Source organism: Scylla paramamosain, chromosome 6 (assembly GCF_035594125.1).
Source record: "Scylla paramamosain isolate STU-SP2022 chromosome 6, ASM3559412v1, whole genome shotgun sequence".
Taxonomy (NCBI): domain Eukaryota; kingdom Metazoa; phylum Arthropoda; class Malacostraca; order Decapoda; family Portunidae; genus Scylla; species Scylla paramamosain.
Genome location: NC_087156.1, coordinates 31,865,781 through 31,888,443, shown reverse-complemented (window position 1 = coordinate 31,888,443; position 22,663 = coordinate 31,865,781). Strand labels below are relative to the sequence as shown.

The window sequence follows — 22,663 nt, the reverse complement described above, 5'->3', positions numbered from 1 at the left end:
TGGACTTTTTTTTATTATTATTTTTTGAGTGGATTTTGGTGTGTTTTGAATAAATTTATTAACTTTGTTGAAAATCACTTGTATAATCTCTCTCTCTCTCTCTCTCTCTCTCTCTCTCTCTCTCTCTCTCTCTCTCTCTCTCTCTCTCTCTCTCTCTCTCTCTCTCTCTCTCTCTCTCTCTCTCTCTCTCTCTCTCTCTCTCTCTCTCTCTCTCTCTCTCTCTCTCTTTCTCTCTGTGACTGTCTGTACACAAATCACTGTCAAACTTCTGGATCAAATGAGATGACATTATGCATGGGGTTCCCCTTCAACCAGGAAGTGACATGGCCAGTTTTCCTCTGGTTAATTATTTTTTCTTATTCACTAGTGGCTGGTAAGAAAGATTGTATGTCTTTAGGCCTATAAATTTATCTTATGGGAGAATATAGTGGTCATGAGTGGCTTTTGCTGGAGTTCAAATCTGTCAGGACACTTGTGGAAACACGATAGCAACACCTTGCCAGTCAGGCCAAGATGATCAAGGCTTCAGTGGATTTTAGTGAGTTTTGATTGTCCTATCACTGTATGTTGAGAAAGGAAATAATTTCCAGAAAGTAATAGTAGGGTTGGAAAATGGTAAATCTCATTGATTGTATGGCTACTGTGAAGCAGTCTATTGTAAATAACCAGATTCAGACACTATTTACTTCCATTTTCTTTTATCTTTCATTTTACAAAATAGGCTTACAGACCTGGTGAGAAAGTGATGGTTTTATAGTAGAAAAACAAATAAGTAGTACATATAATTAATAACTGGGCACTTTGACACTGGATCTCCCAAAAGTCACACTAACTGCTATACATCAATCCTTTGGTCACATGACTACGAGATACTTCTCAAAACTAAATCTAACTTAACATTCATAAACATTGGACCTAAACAGGGAGGCTGTACCCCACCATCATAGGCCTATAAAGTTTGGCTAACTGCCATGCATTAGCTTCTTGCCTTATATATAAGTGTACCTGCTGAGACAAATCATGCTTTGTCTCACTGCAAGAATGAAAATACAAAGGAGAAAATCTGTAACATCCTCAATCCATCTCTCTTTCATCTTTTATTGCAACTATATTGAAAATATAGTGGCAGTATTCTTCCAATCTAGCCTCGTAGTGTGCATGCTATCATACGAAAAAAAGTTGGTTTACCTCTAGATAAATTTTTTAAATGTGCTGATAATTTATTTTGGTAGCATGCTTATGATTTCAACCTTTTCAGGAAAAATGACATCAAGGAGAAAATCTGAGACACCAAGATCGTCAAGATCCTCCTTGAGATTGCGTAATATTTCTGCATCTCAAGGAAGTGCTCAGACTAGCAGAGAGGAAACTCCTAGACCAGTGGTAAGTCACATGATTTATTTATTTATTTTATTTTTTTATTTATTCTATCATTAACCTTTGTCAGATAGTTTTGTTATTCTTAGCCTTATTTTTACTTTTATTACTATTATTTTATTTTTGTTATTATTATTATTATTATTATTATTATTATTATTATTATTATTATTATTATGTTTTGACTTGTCTGTTTATAGAAACAAAATACAGAGGGAGTTCCTAGTGCTCTTGCTCCATCCCTTTTAGGGTACTTGTCTTTTACAACATGCAGGGAATACAGTAGCATTATTCTTAGCCCTGCCATGGGGTACCCCTGTGGGACAGCCAACCTGGTATAGAGATAGATAGATAGATAGATTATTGATATTTTCTTTTTACCATATTCTATGTGATTATACCAAAATACTTTCAAATAATGAAATTTTGTTTAATTGTTTAAGAACTATTCTTTTCTCTCTCTCTCTCTCTCTCTCTCTCTCTCTCTCTCTCTCTCTCTCTCTCTCTCTCTCTCTCTCTCTCTCTCTCTCTCTCTCTCTCTCTCTTATTTAAGGTGTTAAGGAATAGTGTTTTGGATTATCAGGATTTTTATTTTTAAAGTTGTAAGGATTTCTTCTTTCAAGATAGTTGTGGCCTCCAAGTAAAGTTGAAAGGGTGATGAGATAATTTTGCCTAGAAGTACAAGACTGTCAATTTAGTGCAACATCTAAAAAATCTGTGTGGTGGTAATAGTGAAAATGTATATGCCTTATGTACAAGTGTAAATATAGCCTATGAGCCCACAGATTTATGATGAATTATTTACAGCTTGTTTTTACATGATTTTGTGTTTTCAGATCTATACTTGTAAAATAACATTTATGTCAAGAAAATGTAAAAATAATCTATTTGTATATTTATTTATTTATTTATTTATTATTTTTCATGATCCTTTCTTGTTTACTAATAACTCATACATCCTTACTTTATTGTAATCCAGTATTTTGGTAAAATTTGGTTTGCACATTCTTTAAGTTTTGGGAACTCAGTTACAGACAAAGAGCCTGTTGCAAGTATCATAAAGATTTTTTCAGGCATTAAATAATGAGATTATGGAGAGTATTTTAGTGTTTGACTCAGATATAAGTGCAGGACAGAGGAATACAATGTTACCACATTTTTCCCGACAAACACTGAACTGCATGTTCCAGAATTAAACCTTTCACCAAATATGAAATGTTTGTGCATCATTCAAATCACTGATTTGTTGGTCACCAACAACTACAAGCATCAATAGGTCATTACCCTGTTTAACCCACCAAGCTGAGAAAGGACTAACTAGCCATATGCTAGGGAGCATACATTATGGACAATGCATAAAATAAGGTATAATACCCCGTTGGACCACCGCCCACAGTAATGAAACCACCCACATCCAGCAAAGATATTATACACTCTGGCCAGAGAACAGCCTATTTACAGTCTTCCAGAAGACAGATTCCCACCTCCGGAAATGCTGGTGGAAATCCAGGAAGAAATTAAATAGTTTTAGCCCAGCAACAAATACTATAAGATCCTTTAATACCAGACAATCACAACTGCAGTCCTGGGCATTAGTAGTATCTAAGGAGGTCACAACACGCGCGACAATCAGGCACACACAACCCACAATGGTACACTGTGCCTTGGCAGTAAAGGGGAGAAAACAGGTGTCTGCTCTCTTTAGTACGCTGTACAAAAACACAGTGGATGTCAAGACAGATTTAGATCTGCATGTGGAGTCACCACTCACACACTGCAGGAGTAACAAGCTACTGGTTAACTCACTCCCTCTCAAACAGTATTGAGATCTGCCCATATCATGGCCTCCTACAGGGCCAAATAATAATAACCAATATAGTAATTCGTAAGATGATTATCACACCTGTAGATTTATTACAAATATGCCCTTCCTATAGTATTGCTTCCACATGCTTCTCCATGTCTGTCTCATTTGGTTGTCTGATCACTACTTAGTGGTGAGGAATGAGGAAGACAGTTTGCCAACCAAGCCTGCCACATGACAAGGGATAGGGAGGGAAGCAGAGAAAAGAAAGGAGGGGGAAGTAGGGAACTGAGGAGTGAAGGTCTGCCCCATGCTCCACTCCCTACTCAATGCATCTCACTCTTATACTGAACATTGTTTCAAAAATTACTATGGGGTTATTTGGGAGGACTGTTGTGAAAATCAACTACTGCCAAAATGAGGCTGATAGTAACATTTAAACACCTTGCTGCTGGGAAAAAGCTACTGGGAAAATGCAGTTGTGTTGTAGTGATGGTATTGTGGGTCATTGAGAGGGCCAGAGGTAGGTCAGGGTTACTCCTGACCCACCTGAAAACTATTTACTTTGAGGTTCTTCAACACATCAAATTTACCTGATTTCAAAGATTGAATTACTGTCTTACCCATTTTGTGTCTTCCAAATACATAAAAGCAAAGGAAATATTTGTAGAAACTGTAAATAAGTAATAAACAGCAACTTTGCTTTGTCTTTTTAGTATTTGAAATCAAGTAACTTCAAGAACTGAATAATGGTACAGCAACTGAAGCAATTATGGGTTCAATTTTTTTTTCAAAAACCAATTTGTTCGAAAAGGGAGGCATTTGGTAACTGAGGTTCCACTGTATATACAGTCAACCTTGGAAACTGCATACATGGGAAACACTAGATTTCAGAAGCAAGGGGACTATTTTTTGCGACAAAAAAATGTGGCCTGATTAGAAACTGATTTTATCAAATCTAGCAACACTGTGTGCAGACTCCACCCATCTCGCAGGCTCACTAGCTTCACTCAGCATTCCCTGGTGTACGAGTATGATAATTATCATACACGTACAGTAATTTAGCATACTATTAGATAAAAAATATATGAAGTGTGTATGACAGTATGATAATATGCAGTTTTGTACAATACATAATTTACACTTTTCATGAAATAATTTAAGCTAATGAAATTTCCTTTAAGTTTTTCAAAACTCCATCCTTCTCATAGTGAGTGTCATTATCTCCATGTATGGAGTATGGGGGTTTCCACTCATACGGCTCTTTTAGACAGGGTGGGAATCAAAAGCTTTTCTTCTCATCAACTCCTCTCCTCTAACTGACTGTCTTCAGCCTCTTTCTCTTTGCCACAATGTTGCATCCCTTGCTATCTTCCGCTATTTTCATGCTAACTGCTCTTCTGGTCTTGCTAACTGCATGCCATCCCTCCTCCCACAGCCTCACTGCACAAGACTTTCTTCTTTTTCTCACATCTATTTTGTCCACTTTAATGCAAGAGTTAACCAGTATTCTCAATCATTCATCCCTTTCTCTGGTAAACTCTGGAACTCCTTGCCTGCTTCTGTATTTCCACCTTCATATGACTTTAACTCTTTCAAGAGGGAGGTTTCAAGACACTTATCGTTCAATTTTTTACCATTTCTTCTGATTCTATTTGGGGACTGGCAACTCAGGGGGCCTTTTTTTGGGTCCCTCCTACATAAAAAAAAAAAAAAATCTCAAGTCGGGTTTACATGGGATGATTTGCAGAGAGTTTTGCCCAGGAATGTGTTGCCAGAAGCAAAATGCAATCGTGCATTGTTGAGGTGCTGCCCAACCCAAGGAACCACTCTGTTGGTCTAGATTCAGCCACCTTCCAACAGTGGGTGGTAATTTTCCTTAGTCAAATGAGAACAGCTTTCAAAAATGAAATTGAAAATAGAAGGAACAGTGTTGGAAAGTGTTTCAGTAATAACTATTGACTGTATCATTGTACTGTATGCAATAAGTAAAGAATGTATATAAATTTACTTATTTAAATTTTGGAAAATAGATGCAGAATTAATTTGTTTATATCATCAGCTGAGGAAACCTAATCAACCTGGAGAAAAATTGTCCCATGTTATCTGTCCTTAAAGATGGGTTTACAAGGAGCAGTTTTTTTCTGGTACACACAACACTCTCTCTCTCTCTCTCTCTCTCTCTCTCTCCTCTCTCTCATCTCTCTCTCTCTCTCTCTCTCTCCTCTCTCTCTCTCTCTCTCTCTCTCTCTCTCTCTCTCTCTCTCTCTCTCTCTCTCTCTCTCTCTCTCTCTCTCTCTCTCTCTCTCTCTCTCTCTCTCTCTCTCTCTCTCTCTCTCTCTCTCTCTCTCTGTGTGTGTGTGTGTGTGTGTGTGTGTGTGTGTGTGTGTGTGTGCCGTGCATGCACGCATGCAGGAGTGCGTGCGTACAGATGGGTGTGCACACCTCAGGTTATGCTTGCCCTGGTATATGCCCAAACCGACTTACTTAAAAGTGCTAGTGCAAGTGATGGCAAGAAAAAAAAGTGTGATAACCATTGAAAAAAGGAAATCATTGCAAAATATGAGGGGTTTTGATTTTGGTGCTACAGGTGGCTTGGGATTACTCCTGAGCCAGGAAGTGGTCATAGTCATTGTCAGAGAGAGAGAGAGAGATAAAAGTATATGTATCATAACTTTGACATTACTTTATGATCTTTATATTTTAGATACCTCATATTGCTACCATTCTATATCCATTTAGAGGATAGAGTGATATTAGAGGAAATTTTTTAGATTTTTTGCCCTAGAATGAATTCATTAATTTCTCATTGATTTCATTGGGAAATGAAGATCTGACTTGCACCTGAATCAGGTTGTGCCCTGGGTCCTGGAATGGATTAAGTATGTAACTTGAGGTACCACTGTATGTGTGTGTTTGTGTATGGTGTGTGTATATATATATATATATATATATATATATATATATATATATATATATATATATAATATATATATATATATATATTATATTATATATATATATATATATATATATATATAAATATATATATATATAAGTGTGTGTGTGTGTGTGTGATTTTGTGTAGTATGTGTAAATAAAGAGAGAGAGAGAGAGAGAGAGGGACAAACATTTACAGTGCCCTCCATGATATCATTATTTCATATAAAAAATATCCTTATGATGCAACAAACTTTTATGTCCTTAACCACTATGTTGACTACTTTGTCATTTATGTAGCAAATCTTCTAAGGGCAAGAAACTGACAAATAAATGAAGTAGGTTAGTTATATGAAGAGCATGTGGTGTTGCAAAATTATAAGAGTAAAAGGAGTATCTTATCTAGGATCTTGATAGATGAGCATGATTTACAGCATTCACCATGTCAACACAGGTGGTTTAGACTGACCAACTTGTCTGAACCTTATTTGTAAGGTTTTAAAAGTTATCATAGTATGAAAGTTCTTAAGGTTAAATGAAATAGCATTCTGCCAGACAACCTTTTTCCATCTTTGGGTCAAGACATCATACCACCTTTGTTAATATAGACAGTGGGTTTGAAAGTTAATTATAATAATGCACACATTAATGTTCGGTATGATATATTGCAGGAAAAGACAGCAACAAAAAATCAGACTCCAGCACAACAAGCTTCAAACTATGGGAGGTGAGTTATAAATCACATTTCAGTAATTTTAATGTGTCTTGCATGTGTGGATATGGCAGAGACTTATTGTAGAAGGAAAAATTAACATTGGTACCATGATGGAAGTAGTCTGTTCAGCAGATTACATTGGACTCAACAAAAACAATGGACAGGTTCAAAATATGTTCACATTGGTATACCAAACAAGTCTTCAGTTTAACTTCAATGATGTAAACAGCTCTCATTCTATAGTTAAAATATAATGGGGCATGCTACACTGAACAAATGGCATTATGAATTTTATATGAATACCTTTTCTCCTTATAAACTTGGATGCTTTCTACAAGGGCTGATACTCTCTCATGTTTTTCTTGATTGTGGAAATTTCCACATGTATCATGCACAAATATCTATGCATTATTGGTTTGTGTTGTGACTTGTATATAAGTTGCAAAGATATATTAAGGGATAATTAAGGTTTATCTAGGGCAGGATGGGCATAACCCGAGATGCCACTGTATTCCATTTCATTACTCAGAAATTGGGTCTAAACTAGAGTCTAAAATTTGGATCAAATAACAACAACATGAATTCTTAATAGACATCCATAAGGCACCAGGTGATGGATCCAAAAATAAGATTAAGCTTTTAAAAAATCTTGGGCTCTGTTTGGATGATGAACAAATCATAAAGTGCCAGGGTAGAATAAAATAGGCTGAGCTGTCATATGAAACAAAGCACCTTATCCTGTTACCAAAGGGGAGTCACCTTACCATATTAATCATAATGGAAGCACACAGAATAACTTTACATGTAGGAATGGGGGACACTTTAGCTCAAATTAGGTAAAGTTACTGATACCTAAAGGGCATCAAGTAATGAAAACTTTCCTGAAGGAATGTAATGTATGCTGACATTGTGAGGCAAGACCCGTAACATATCTAGGATCCCAAAAACCTACCTCCATAAACAGTAAGCATATGTAGACCCTTCGAAGCAACAGGTGCAGATTACACAGGTGCTCTTATAATAACAGGTGAGGGTGACATCCCAAAGAAGGTAATCAAACTTAATTCGTTCCTGAATGCTGTTCAAAATCCAAAATGTTTGAAAATTGAAACTATTTTCCCCATAGGAATCAACGTAAAATGGATTAATCCATTCCCAGACACCAGTCTACAGTGTCTCAGCAGCTTATGACAGATGCTCCCACAACCAAGATGGCTACTTCACATCTTCAGCTCATAAATTATTTATCCAGAAAGGATGTACTGAATGAACTTGGTGACACAGAACTCATCAGAAGATACTGTTTAGACCAATCTAATGAGGGAAGCCATACAGAGGGACACAGAGAAGAGCAACCCACTTACCACCAAAATTAAGGTGATCATAACACTTAGACATCCTGCTGCTGAGAAAAGCTACTGGAAAAATTCAATTGTGCAGTAGCGATGGCATTGAGGGTCATCGAGAGAGCCACAGGTGGCTTGGGATTATTCCGGAGCACCAAAAACTGCTTGTTTACTTTGAGGTTTTTCAACGGGATCACATTTACCTTATTTCAGACTGAATTACTGTCTTACACTCTGTGTCTCTCCTCCAAATATATAAAAACAGAGTAGATATTTATAGAAACTATAAATTAGTAAACAAATGGCAGCTTTTACCATGTGTTTTAATATTTGAAATCAAGTAACTTTGTTCTAGAACCAAATTATGGTACTACAACTGAAGCAATGATGAGTTCAAAATTTTGTTCAAAAACTGATTTCTTCAAAAAGGGAGGTATTAGGTAACTGAGGTTCCACTTTATATATATGTTTATTCACCTGTGCCAGAACAAGAGCAATCCACCTGGAAGTGGCCAAAAACCTTAGTTCAGAGACCTTCCTGCAGTTGTCTAAAATTTTTGCAGCAAGGCGTTCCTGTCAATGTCTCATCATAAGTGATAATGCTACTAACTTTGTAGGAACAGCTTCCTTTATTGAAGATATTATAAATGATCCAAAAGTACAACAAACACTAACAAATAGGCTACAACCGTTGGAAATTCATCATTCCAAGGGTGCCTGGGCAGAATGGTTTCACAGAAAGAATGATAGAGCTTGTCAAAAACTGCCTAAAGAAAATGCTACATTGATCCAAATTAGATCTCAAAGAATTAAGAGTAATAGTAGCAGAAATTGAGACCAGAGTCAACAACCAACCTCTCACTTACTTATATGACACCTACATAAAGTTGAAAGCAGCAACACCATCTCATCTCTTATATGGGAGATGATTAAAACCATTCCCAACCATCGAGGTGGAGGATCATATCCTAGACCATACCTTAGGTGATAGGTCCCAGTATTTGAGAGAGAGTTATCAAAAAAACAAACTTACAGAGGTGGGATAAATACTGGTCTGAAGAATATCTCGTCAGTCTTTATGAGAAATTCTATGGCTAGTCGAAAATTTAAGGAAGGTGACATTGTATTATTAAAGACGGAGCAGAATCATTCCACTTGGTCTTTAACTAGGATATTAAAATTGTATCCTGATAAGAATGGTATCATTAGAATGGCCGAAATCATGGTAAAGGGACAAAGGACTTTCAGAACAATAAATAAACTAATTCCACTGGAGTGCTCCCCTGAGCCTGCCCTGATCAACCCTTTTGAGATCAGTAGACCCAGAGGGTTGCCCCAGGTTCAGGAGAGAACAGATACTGAGGTGCGGACCAGGCTACCCCAAATAAAATCTCAAAGATCATAAGAGAAGTGAAGGAAATTTAATCTCAGGTGGTCATATTGAATATAGATTCAGGTGATGGACGGCCCCAGGATGTGGAAATTTTCCACTTGTATCGTGCACAAATTTTCTATGTGTTATTGGTTTGTGTTGTGACATGTACAGTGCAACCTTGGTTCTAGAACTAGATTAATTCCTGAATGCCCTGTGAAATCCAAAATGTTTGAAAACCAAAACTATTTTCCCAATAGGAATTAATGTAAAATGGATTAATTTGTTCCCAGACACCAGTCTACTCTGTCTTAGCAGCTTATGACAGACACTCCCACAGCCAAGATGGCTGCTTCACAACATTTCCAGCTCACAAATTATTTATTCAGAAAAGATGTATTGAATGAATTTAGTGACACAGAACTCATCAGAAGGCCCTGTTTAGACCATGCAGGTATTCTCTGTCACTGATCTAGTGAGGGAAGCCTTACAGAGGGACACAAAGAGGAGCAACCCTCTTTATCACCAAAATGAAGATGATCATAACACTTGGATATTTTGCTGCTGGGAAATGCTACTGGTAAAATGCAGTTATGCAGTAGTGATGGCACTGGGGATCACCAAGAGCCATGGCTCAGGATAACTCCTGAGCACCAAAAAACTATTTGTTTACATTGAGGCTTTTCAACGGGATCACATTTATGTTATTTCAAAGATTTTGAATTACTGTCTTACACTCTGTGTCTTTCCTCCAGATATATAAAAATTAATTAAATATTTTTAGAAACTATAAAATAGTAATAAACAACAGTTTTTGCTGTCTTTTAATATTTGAAACCAAGTACCTTTGTTCTAGAATCAAATTAAGGTACCACAACTGAAGCAATAATGAGTTCAAATTTTTGTTCAAAAAGAGAGTCGTTCGGTAACTGAGGTTCCACTGTAAATAAATTGTAAAGTTATATTAAGGAGTAATCAAGGTTAATCTAGTACAAACTAAGTGTTACTTATTGTTATAAATAAATTGGGAAGTAGATGAGTACAAATTGTAAATAGCTTTTGTTTCTAACGTGGCGAGCTGGGAAGCCACAAGGCAGTGAGTCTGCCTGGCTCAGTAGCAGTTGTCAGCCACCAGCCACCTTAAAAAGTCCTATTAATATGCATTCTCATCGCTTTACCAGTATTAGTTTCTTGAATTCACTAAGTTAAGAACTTAGAAGCTTGGAACCATTGGAACCATCTCAAGGAAGCTGTCTTAGCTACGCAAACATGACCAACTACTGGCCTGGAACACCACTGACTTCAACTCACCACCAATCCTAGCCAGCCCTAACCACAACTAAGCTACCAGTTAGTTATAATTATATTTAGTGAATCTTTCTGTGATTGTGTGCCAGCTGGGAGACACTTGGATCAGTGTTAAGGTCAAATAGTTCCTACAGTGGTTGCCAACAGCCCTAGCCTAAGTGCTATCAACAGTAAATGCAATTACTTAATAAATTATTAATAATAACCTGGTCTCTTAGAGAAATTTTATCATCTATTTATTTATTTTTTTCTAAATATTGGTAGGAAACAGTTTCTCTATGTGGCACCAAGAGACAGATTTCCAAGTCTCTCTCTCTCTCTCTCTCTCTCTCTCTCTCTCTCTCTCTCTCTCTCTCTCTCTCTCTCTCTCTCTCTCTCTCTCTCTCTCTCTCTCTCTCTCTCTCTCTCTCTCTCTCTCTCTCTCTCTCTCTCTCTCTCTCTCTCTCTCTCTCTCTCTCTCTCTCTCTCTCTCTCTCTCTCTCTCTCTCTCTCTCTCTCTTGTACATTAAAGGGTTTTGAGCTTATCACCAAAAAACCTAATTTAGAAATTTCAACTCTGCTCCTACTAAATTATCTTCCATGAAATTCAATGTTCTTTGAATCTTCAGTTCTTCCCTATGCAGATGCAGAGTATGGTTTTGCTTACTTATGTATGGGGGTATGTTTCTTCTCTGGTGGAAGAGGACTCCCACTGACAGTGTTTCTAAAAGAGAGTAAAAAGTTATTCACTTCAACTCCCTGTAACTTATTGTTAATTTCATATTGTTGCTCTTGTTATAATGTTGCAATTCTAATGATAACTGTCTTTGAAATAACCAGCTTTATGCATCTACTGCAGCTTTACAGCACATGGTGTTATATTTGCTTTTACCTTTGTTCCACCTATTTTACCCTACTTCATTCTTTCTCAAACTGAGTGCTGCAGCACCTGGAGGTGTCACAGGATTATCATGAATATTGTCTTGGCTAGATCATCTTATTGTACAATTATAAAATAGGATTTACAGAAGCCTGCCCATAATTAATTTTCATTATAAGAAGGTACAAGCATATACTGACATATGATAGGGTTGTATTCCTGTGACATGCATTGCATTTTGAAATATCAAATCAGAAAACTTTTTCCTACTAAAAAGTTAAGGGGGTTTTGTTCCTGGATCCATTTAGACCCTCCCTTAACTTTTTTCTGAAGCTGTTCTCTGTTAAAAAGATAAAGATAAAAAAAAAATGCACAAATAAGCCACCTTTACCCATCTCAAGCAACTACTAAGCAGGCTTTGTGACAGTAAATATTGTAAGCATGACAATTACCTCTATGTACGAGTATATAGGTAGACCAAACAAAACATTCAAGCCTTCTTTTATTATTAACCACACCACTGTGCAAAAAAACAGACAAAAATGCAAGGTAAAAAATACATTGAGACTTGTACAGCAGATGGAGATTGTGTTGCCAAGCAGGTGATATGAAATTAGGCAATTAGTTTATCAGCATTTCATTGCTTCATTGTTGTTGGGGTCATTCAGTGTATAATTGTATCAGTTTCATTAGTTCTTGTTTCAGTTTTATTTGTACTTGTTCACTAGATTAGGAGGTGAGGTCTAGGGGTGTTAATGTAGTACCTGGCAGCTGTAGGACAAATCCCTCCATATAGTTGAGATTCCTTCTGTCTCAAGCCTTCTTATGGCTGCATACAAGTACATTCTCTCTCTCTCTCTCTCTCTCTCTCTCTCTCTCTCTCTCTCTCTCTCTCTCTCTCTCTCTCTCTCTCTCTCTCTCTCTCTCTCTCTCTCTCTCTCTCTCTCTCTCTCTCTCTCTCTCTCTCTCTCTCTCTCTCTCTCTCTCTCTCTCTCTCTCTCTCTCTCTCTCTCTCTCTCTCTCTCTCTCTCTCTCTCTCTCTCTCTCTCTGTGTGTGTGTGTGTGTGTAAGAGAGAGAGAGAGAGAGAGAGAGAGAGAGAGAGAGAGAGAGAGAGAGAGAGAGAGAAAAATGAAAAGAAGTGAAGGACAGGAAAAGAGAACACTTATTTCTCAGTACTTCCTCCCTCTCTCTAATTCTTCACGCACTCCTCACCCTTGCTGCTTATATTTATTCTTTCTACTTTTCCCCATCCTCCCATTCTCCTCCTTCACCCTTCCTCCACTTCCTTACTCCATGTACTCCTCCTTCCCTGGTTATGTTCATTCCTCTTTTTCCTTTCCTTTCCCCTCCTCTTTTGTCTTGTCTCAAACCTCCCTGTCACCTCTCCTCCTTTCTATCTATTGGAGATAAGGGACAAGGAAGAAGAAGGGGGTAGGAGGGCAGGGAAAGGAGAGGGACAGAGAAAGAGAGAGAGAGAGAGAGTAGGTGGGTGGGATGGAAGGAGGGAAGCGAGGGGGAAGGAAGAGGAGGGCAGGGAAAGGGGTGAAGGGAAGGGAAAGGAGAGGTAGAGAGAGAGAAAGAGAGAATTTTATTATTAGTATTATTAGTAGTAACAATATTTGTGTTTAGTGTACTGCTGCTTCAACTCCACACCTAAAGGCCTAGGCATCTGTACTTGGGCCGCATGAGATGCACAGTAATTATTACATACTTTTTTTAAGAAAAAGGTGCAACTAATGCGCCAGCAAATATGGTATATACTTAGGGGAATTATTCTTCTGTCCACCTTTAGGAAGAAGTAGTTGTTTAGCTGGTTTTTTCATATATCAATTTTAGCTCAAAAAGTCCCATTAATTTTTTTTCAGAATTAGATCTACTTTGAAGTCATCAAGAATAAAGAGTATGATTACCAAGACACCTGGTAAATCTGGGCGAACTACATCCTATAGGACACCTAGGCTGGAAACTGTACCTTGGCATAGAGTTTCAGGCCAAACTTCTGCAAAGAAGAGAGATGCAAAAATATGGAATGAGGATCTTAAAGGTATGTTAAGAAACAGATAGGAAATACATAATTTCTGATTTTAGGCATGATTTAGTATGCTTAGTCATATTGACATCATGTACGAGTAAATCAGAAGATTTGTGGATTTGTGGTGATTATTTAAATCTGAATACTTTGATTGTCTTGAAAAGATATCCTTTATACAGATGCAAATTGCCATGTTTTTTTCCAGGACTTATGAAGAGATCCTTGAAGTTGTGTAACCTTAGTTCCATGACTAATTTCAAGTATAAAGATGAGAAACTAAGAACAAAATACCAGAAAACTCTGAAAAGTAAGGTAAGTGAATCTTTTCTAGCTAAGTTCGTTTTTAATCATCATTATTCTAAGGAGCTCTTTGCAAGGGATGTTCCAAATTTAGACTCACTTTTCTCTTTCATCTACATTTTAAGCAGTGCAAATGCATGTAACTCTCCTGTCACTAACTTTCCTCCAATTCCTTCTATTTTATCTTCAATTATACCACATTCACACTTGTCTGTCATTGGCTCATACCACCACCAGAAAAAGTGGCCATGGTCCATCACCTTCCTATAGGATTGCCAGATCCATGGGTTTCCCACCTGAATGAACTGTTATTCAAGGAAGTTGGCAGGAAAATAATGGCATCTGCAGTTTTTATATTTTAAAAAATTTTATTTATTTATTTATTTACTTATTTATTTATTATACTGAAGCAGGCTGGTGTTTGAACTTGTTATTTACAAAATAAATAAGTAGTTTTTACTCTCATTGTAAGTTTGATCATTCATATGACAAACCTGTAGACTGTGTGGCAGATGAGCTGTGATCTCTTTGGCCTCTCTCTCTCCTGGAGGATCATCAAGAGGCCATAATCTCAGTAAGTCCTTGTAGACTCTGTGAGGTGAGGACAGTAGTGATAATTAGTTACATGGGTCTGTGGACAGTATAGCCAGCAGCATTCCACCTTCTCAGTCTTGGAAGCCCTTCATCCTCCATACTATATGTTTTCATATCCAATTTCTGTCCTGTCTTCCTTTTCAGTCCCACCGGCTAAGGATGGTTTTTTATTTATTCCTAGGTGTGTGTGTGTGTGTGTGTGTGTGTGTTTGTGTGTGATTCACCTACGGTCATCTGCTGGTCACCCAGTCAGCCATTCTCCTACAGAAAGAGCTCAGAGCTCATAGTGACTGATCTTCGAGTAGGACTGAGACCAATGACATACCACACGCCGGGACAGTGAGGTCACAACACCTCGGGTTACATCCCTTACCTACTTGCTGCTAGGTGAACAGGGGCTACACATTAAGAGGCTCGCCCATTTGCCTCGCCGCACCCGGGATTCGAACCTGGGCCTTCTTGGTTGTGAGCCAAGCATGCTTACCACTACACTACGCTGTGTGGCTAACTACATTATAGAGATGTCAACCTGATATATAGATAAGTCAGTAAAATTGTTCTAAAACAAGAAAATAGTGAACAAAGTCTAAAATGGCAAGGAACCTGGTTAGGTTGGGGCTATCATCTTGTATTTTTTTTTTTTTTTTTTTTTTTTTTTTTTTTTTTTTTTTTTTTAGGAGGGACACTGGGCAAGGGCAACAAAAATCCAATTAAAAAAAAAACTGACATGTCAGTCCCCAAATACGGTCTGAAGTGGTAGTCGAAATTTGAAGGAAAGGTGTCTTGAAACCTCCCTCTTGAAGAAGTTCAAGTCATAGGAAGGTGGAAGCAGCCAGGGAGTTCCAGAGTTTACCAGAGAAAGGGATGAATGGTTGAGAATACGGGTTAACTCTTGCATTAGAGAGGTGGACAGAATAGAGGTGAGAGAAAGAAGAAAGTTTTGTGCAAGGCCATGAGGGGAAGGGGAGGCATGCACTTAGCAAGATCAGAAGAGCAGTTAGAATGAAAATAGCAGTAGAAGATAGCGAGAGATGCAACATTGCAGCGATGAGAAAGAGGCTGGAGACAGTCAGTTAGAGGAGAGGAGTTGATAAGACGAAAAGCTTTTGATTCCACCCTGTCTAAAAGACAGGGTGGAACATGACATGACTGGAACCCCACCCTCCCCCCGACATGTGAAGCATACTCCATACATAGATGGATAAGGACCTTGTACGGAGTTAGCAGCTGGGGGGGTGGGTGAGAAAATCTGGCAGATACGTCTCAGAATGCCTAACTTCATAGGAGCTGTTTAAGCTAGAGATGAGATGTGAAGTTTGCAGTTTACTTTTAGATTATAAGAAAAGGACAGACCTATGATGTTCAGTGTAGAAGAGGGGGACAGTTGAGAGTCACTGAAGAAGATAGGATAGTTGTGTGGAAGGTTGTGTCAAGTTGGTAGATGGAGGAGTTGAGTTTTTGAGACATTGAATAATACTAAGTTTGTTCTGCCCCATTCAGAAATTTTAGAGAGATCAGAAGTCAGGCATTATGTGGCTTGCCTGCATGAACTGTTTGCTTCCTTAAAGATTGGATGTCTGAAAAGATGTGGAAAAGTGCAGGGTGGTATCATCAGCATAGGAGTGGATAGGACAAGAAGTTTGGTTTAGAGGATCATCAATGAATAATAGGAAGAGAGTGGGTGACAGGACAGAACCCTGAGGAACACCACTGTTAATAGATTTAGGAGAACAGTGACTGTCTACCACAGCAGCAATAGAATGGTCAGAAAGGAAACTTGAGATGAAGTTACAGAGAGAAGGATAGAAGCTGTAGGAGGGTAGTTTGGAAATCAAAGCTTTATGCCAGACTCAATCAAAAGCTTTTGATATGTCCAAGGCAACAGCAAAAGTTTCACCAAAATATCTAAAAGAGGATGACCAAGACTCATTAAGGAAAGCCAGAAGATCACCAGTAGAGCGGCCTTGGTGGAACCCATACTGGCGATCAGATAGAAGGTTGTGAAGTGATAGATGTTTAAGAATCTTCCTGTTGAGGATAGATTTGAAAACTTTAGATAGGCAGAAAATTAAAACAATTGGACAGTAGTTTGAGGGATTAGAACTGTCACCCTTTTTTAGGAACAGGCTGAATGTAGGTAAATTTCCAGCAGGAAGGAAAGGTAGATGTTGACAGACAGAGTTGAAAGAGTTTGACTAGGCAAGGTGCAAGCACGGAGGCGCACTTTCAGAGAACAATAGGAGAAACCCCATCAGGTCCATAAGTCTTCCGAGGATTTAGGCCAGTGAGTGCATGGAAAAACATCATTGTGAAGAATTGTAATTGGTAGCATGAAGTAGTCAGAGGGTGGAAGAGAGGGAGGAACAAGCCCTAAATCGTCCAAGGTAGAGTTTTTAGCAAAGGTTTGAGTGAAGAGTTCAGCTTTAGAGATAGATGTGATATCAGTGGTGCCATCTGGTTGAAATAAAGGAGGGAAAGAAGAAGCAAAGTTATTGGAGATATTTTTGGCTAGATGCCAGAAGTCACAAAGGGAATTCGATCTTGAAAAATTTTGACACTGTTAATGAAGGAGTTTTTGGTTAATTTGAGAACAGACTTGGCATGGTTCCAGTCAGAAATATAAAGTGCATGAGATTCTGGTGATGGAAGACTCAAGTACCTTTTGTCGGCCACCTTTCTATATTGTATAGTATGAAAACAGGCTGTTAAACAAAGGTTTGGAAGGTTTAGGTCGAGAAAAAGAGTGAGGAATGTATGCCTCCATGCCATGCACTATCACCTCTGTTATGTGCTCAGCACACAGAGACGGGTCTCTGTCACAGAAGCAGTAGCCATTCCAAGGAAAATCAGCAAAATACCTCCTCAGGTCCCACCAACTAGCAGAGGCAAAACGCCAGAGGCACCTCCACTTAGGGTGATCTTGAGGAGGAATTGGAGCAATAGGACAAGATACAGATATGAGATTGTGATCGGAGGATCCCAACAGAGAAGATAGGGTAACAGCATAAGCAGAAGGATTAGAGGTTAGGAAAAGGTCAAGAATGTTGGGCATATCTCCAAGACGGTCAGGAATATGAGTATGGTGTTGCACCAATTGTTCTAGGTCATTGAGGATAGCAAAGTTGAAGGCTAGTTCACCAAGATGGTCAGTGAAGGGAGAGGAAAGCCAAAGCTGGTGGTGAACACTGAAGTCTCCAAGAATGGAGATCTCCACAAAAGGGAAGAGAGTCAGAATGTCTTTGACCTTGGAAGTTAAATAGTCAAAGAATTTCTCATAGTCAGAGGAGTTAGGTGAGAGGTATACAGCACAGATAAATTTAGTATGAGAGTGACTCTGTAGTCATAGGCAGATGGTGGAAGACTTGGAAGATTCAAGAGTGTGGGCACAAGAGCGGACTAAGTCATTGCATACATACGAGTATATGCAACATCCAGCTTTGGACTGAAAATGAGGATAGAGAAAGTAGGAGGGAACAAAAAAGGGGCTACTGTCAGTTGCCTCAGACACCTGTTTCAGAGAGGAAAAGAAGATGAGATTTAGTAAAGGAGAGGTGGTTTTCTACTGATTGAAAATTAGATCTAAGCCTGCAAATGCTGCAGAAGTTAATGAAGAAAAAGTTGAGGTGGGTGTCAACACTTAGGGTCGATACCAGAAGAGCAGTCCGACCTGGGGACATTTGTGGTTTCCTCCCCAGATGGGGACTCCGAGGCTGGTGTAGGAGTCGCCATGATAATTTTGAATTTTGAGTGAAGGGTGTGTGTGTAATTAGGTGCTTGTAGTTTTGTGTCAAGGAAGAGAGTTGTCTTTTTCCTCTTTTGTAGTGAAGAGCAAATTTTGACTGAAATCTGGTTCTTGGGATTTCTTTGTATGTGGGAAACAATAGCTGCTTCAGGCCAAGCAGATCCACAAGCCACGTCTCCTGCCTCCTCCCTTCCTTCAGCAGGACAGCTGATTGGTGCACTCATGTTATTCTTGCCACTTTATCAAATTTTTATATTTAAGATATTTTTAGTTTCTGTATCCTTGAGCTGATTTTCAACAATATCAATACAAAGCAATGATAATATCAAAACATTAATGCTTTTGAAAGGAAATGTAAAAGCAGATATATTATTTATCATATAATTTGAAATGCACTACATCTCCAGTACCATGAATTGACTGTCACGGGTCAGTTTATGTAAATGATACTCGTTTGTTTCTACATCTTTTCTCTCACTGGTTAATACTTTGATATCGATTGTTTTCTTATTGATGGGCAAAGCTAATTAATGAAATCATTGGAAACATCTTTGATATGAATATTAGGGAAGTTACTAGAACATTATGAGTGTATTAGTCAGCTGCTATACCAAAAGAGGAGGCAGATGGCATGACTTCTAGGTCAGCTTGGCCTGTGGCAACTATGGTAATTTTATTGGTAACAGCACCAGGAATATTGACTGGAGACACAGATGACAATATGGCTGTCTTTTGATTGGTTGATGTACTTTTTAAATCAGTATTGTGTGATTTTGGGTTGGTCAGTAAACTTTTAAATGTTTCTTTTTTTTAGGCTGTTAAAAGTTACCTTCTATTAGTGCTACATAAGTGTATGTCTGTGCAGTTGGCTTCTAATTCATATTTACTTGTGAGAAAGGGATTACCTATCATCTTTACATTAAATTTTAGCTATATTAAACTGGGAGCTGCTTTAATTACTATATGTGATGTTTGGCCCCACATTGTGCCATGTTAAGAATTAATTTCTGATTGCAGGTGTTGGAAGCATACCCAAGTCCATTGGTGAAGGTTAAACTCAGTGTTACCTCCTGCCTCTCTTGGCAGTCATCTGTTGTTGATGCTGTATGGCTAGAAGTGTCATCTCTGGTTCCAGGGGAAACTGAAGTTGAGGACAAAATGGTGGTTGTTTACAGTGCATGGCTCATCCATACAAAATGTACTCAGAGCTCCAACTTGAAAAATGTGACCTGGTTACCTCTCATGCTGTATACAGGTAATTAACTTTTTCATCCCTACTTACCATCATAATTTTGTGCTTTCATTATGCTGTGTTGTACTAAAAAGCCATAACTCATTAATAATTCAAGTATAATTTTATTGATTTGAGGTATTAATTTCCCTAGACAGCTCTCCCCAATCCTTGTAAATTTTCTTGGATGAATCAGGAGTGTTGTTTTCATAATTTATTACCATGAGTGCAAATAGAGCCCAAATTCATATAATGAACTATGTATCTATAGCTTACTATGTGAAGAGCAGCAGATATGGCAACAGCTAGCCAGCTTGATGCCAACACCACAGGTATGATCATTGTATCCACAACTCACTCCATGCTTTTCCATGTATACCTATTTCTTTTGTGCACAGACAATGGTTCCTATTTTGGTATGCCCAGCTCATATAATTTCAACTTCATTAAACACCAAAAAATTTAACTTTTTCCCTAAATTGGAAAGTATCTTCAAAATTATATATTTATTTGCTGAAGTGATGGAGCTACACATTTTGATATAACTTTTTACATTAGTGTAAGCTTTCTCAGGACTTAGTAATGTAATGGTTTTTACCATGAGTAAAAGTGTGTGTGTGTGTGTGTGTGTGTGTGTGTGTGTGTGTGTGTGTACCTGGTTGTATTGTGCAGGGCATGACCCAAAGCTCATTTTGTCCTGTCTCCATAACCATATTTATCCAGTTTGTGTGTGTGTGTGTGTGTGTGTAATAATAATCTACTTTATATCAGGCTGGCAATTCCACACAGGGTGGCTCAGATAAAGCACCTCACTCATACACATATCATTCACACTCCTAGCCCTATTGGTAACTAATGTAATACTAATAAATATTAAAACTGATGTTTATGCAAAAAAATGGTAGATAATGATGATGATGATAATAATAATAATAATAATAATAATAATAATAATAATAATAATAACAATAATAATAATAATAAATATCATTATTATTATCTATCTATCTATATACTAGGCCAGCAATCCCACACACTCATACACACTTCATAAGAACATAAGAACATAAGAAATAAGGGAAGCTACAAGAAGCGACCAGGCTTACACGTGGCAGTTCCTGTATGAAACACACCTACCTATTTTCATCTGTTATCCCCATCCATAAACTTGTCTAATCTTCTCTTAAAGCTCTCTAGTGTCCTAGCACTAACTGCATGATTACTGAGTCCGTTCCACTCATCTACCACTCTATTTGAGAACCAATTTTTTCCTGTCTCCTTCCTAAACCTAAATTTTTTAAGCTTGAACCCGTTATTTCTTGTTCTACCCTGGTTGCTGATCCTAAGAATTTTGCTTACATCTCCCTTGTTATAACCCTGTACCACTTAAAGACTTATATCAGGTCCCCTCTTAACCTACGTCTCTCTAGAGAATGTAAATTTAACAGCTTCAACCTTGCCTCGTAAGGAATGCTCCTCATCCCCTGTATCCTTTTAGTCATTCTCCTCTGTACTGATTCTAATAGACCTATATCTTTCCTGTAATGTGGGGGACCAGAACTGCACAGCGTAGTCTAGATGAGGTCTGAGCAGCACCAGCACCAGCACCAAGTATAACTTTAATATTACTTCTGGCCTTCTACTTTTAACACTCCTAAAAATGAATTCTAGTACCTTATTTGCCTTGTTTCTGGCTTATATGCATTGTTTCCCTAGACGGAGTTCAGAGCTAACTATAACTCCTAAATCTTTCTCGTACCCTGTACCTACCAGAGTTTGGTTGTTTAATGTGTACCTATTGTGTGGGTTTCCTCTACCTACGCTAAGCACTTTGCATTTATTGATATTAAATTGCATTAAATTGCATCTGTCCATTCATTCATTCTATCTAAGTCAGCCTGCAAGGCGATGGCATCCGATTCTGACCTAATTAATCTACCTATGTTTGTGTCATCCGCAAATTTACTAACATCACTACTAATTCCACTATCCAAGTCATTGATATATATTAGAAATAACAATGGCCCTAATACTGATCCCTGTGGCACCCCACTAATTACATGACCCCACTCGGATTTCGAGCCGTTTATTACCACTCTTTGTCGCCTGCTACCAAGCCATGACCCTATCCAGCCTAACACCTTCCCATCTATCCCATGTACCCTAACCTTTCTCAGGAGCCTTTGATGGGGTACCATGTCAAATGCTTTACTAAAGTCCAGATATAAGATATCATAACTATCACCATTATCTACTGCCTCGTACACCTTACTGTAAAAACTTAACAAGTTTGTCAGGCAAGACTTCCCCTTCATGAAGCCATGCTGTGACTGATTTATCAAGTTATGTTTGTCTAAATGTTCCCTAATGTTCCTCGCTATTATTGACTCTAACATTTTACCTACAACTGAAGTTAAGCTGACAGGTCTATAATTAGACGCTAAAGTTTTATCTCCTTTCTTAAAGATGGGTACTACATTAGCCTGCCTCCACATTACTGGTATCTCACCCGACTCCAGTGATTTCCTAAAGACAGAAACTAGCGGCTTACTAATAATCTCTTTACATTCCTTAAGTACTCTGGGATATATTTCATCAGGTCCTGGTGACTTGAACTTTTTTAGCCTATCTATCTCCTGTTCCACTATCTCCCTAGTTATGGAAATATCTGTCAGCTTCTCATTCTCATCTGCTCTAAACACCTGTTCACTATCTGGCATATCCTGCATGTTTTCCTGGGTGAAGACAGTTAAAAAATAATCATTCAGAAGTTTACTTATCTCCTCCCCAGAACTAACCAGCTCCCCATCTGCTGCCTTTAATGGACCTACAGTATCCTTATTCTTTGTCCTGTATACCTGATAAAATCCCTTGGGGTCCGTCTCCACCTGACTGGCTACCTTTAATTCATAATTGTCCTTAGCTTTCCTCGTTAACTTCCTGACTGTTCTAACTAATTCATTATATTGTGTCCTTAAAACTTCTTCACCTGCCCTTAATCTCTTATATATACTTCTCTTACACTCTATATAATGCTTTAAC

At 38.1% G+C, this 22,663-nt stretch overlaps 1 protein-coding gene across 2 annotated transcripts in view; it reads left to right on the top strand.

The window, feature by feature from the left end:
• LOC135101606 (uncharacterized) overlaps window positions 1-22,663 on the top strand; it is a 30,069-nt gene that overhangs the window by 1,615 nt on the left and 5,791 nt on the right. Inside the window, exons 2-6 of one of the 2 annotated variants that reach the window (XM_064005780.1) lie at window positions 1,259-1,383; window positions 6,793-6,848; window positions 13,588-13,766; window positions 13,960-14,066; window positions 19,408-19,645. In XM_064005780.1, coding sequence (XP_063861850.1) covers window positions 1,264-1,383; window positions 6,793-6,848; window positions 13,588-13,766; window positions 13,960-14,066; window positions 19,408-19,645 — 700 coding nt within the window. In that variant the 5' untranslated portion in view covers window positions 1,259-1,263. Of the gene's footprint in view, window positions 1-1,258; window positions 1,384-6,792; window positions 6,849-13,587; window positions 13,767-13,959; window positions 14,067-19,407; window positions 19,646-22,663 lie in introns of those variants that run through there. The other variant, XM_064005781.1, reaches the window with a different exon arrangement.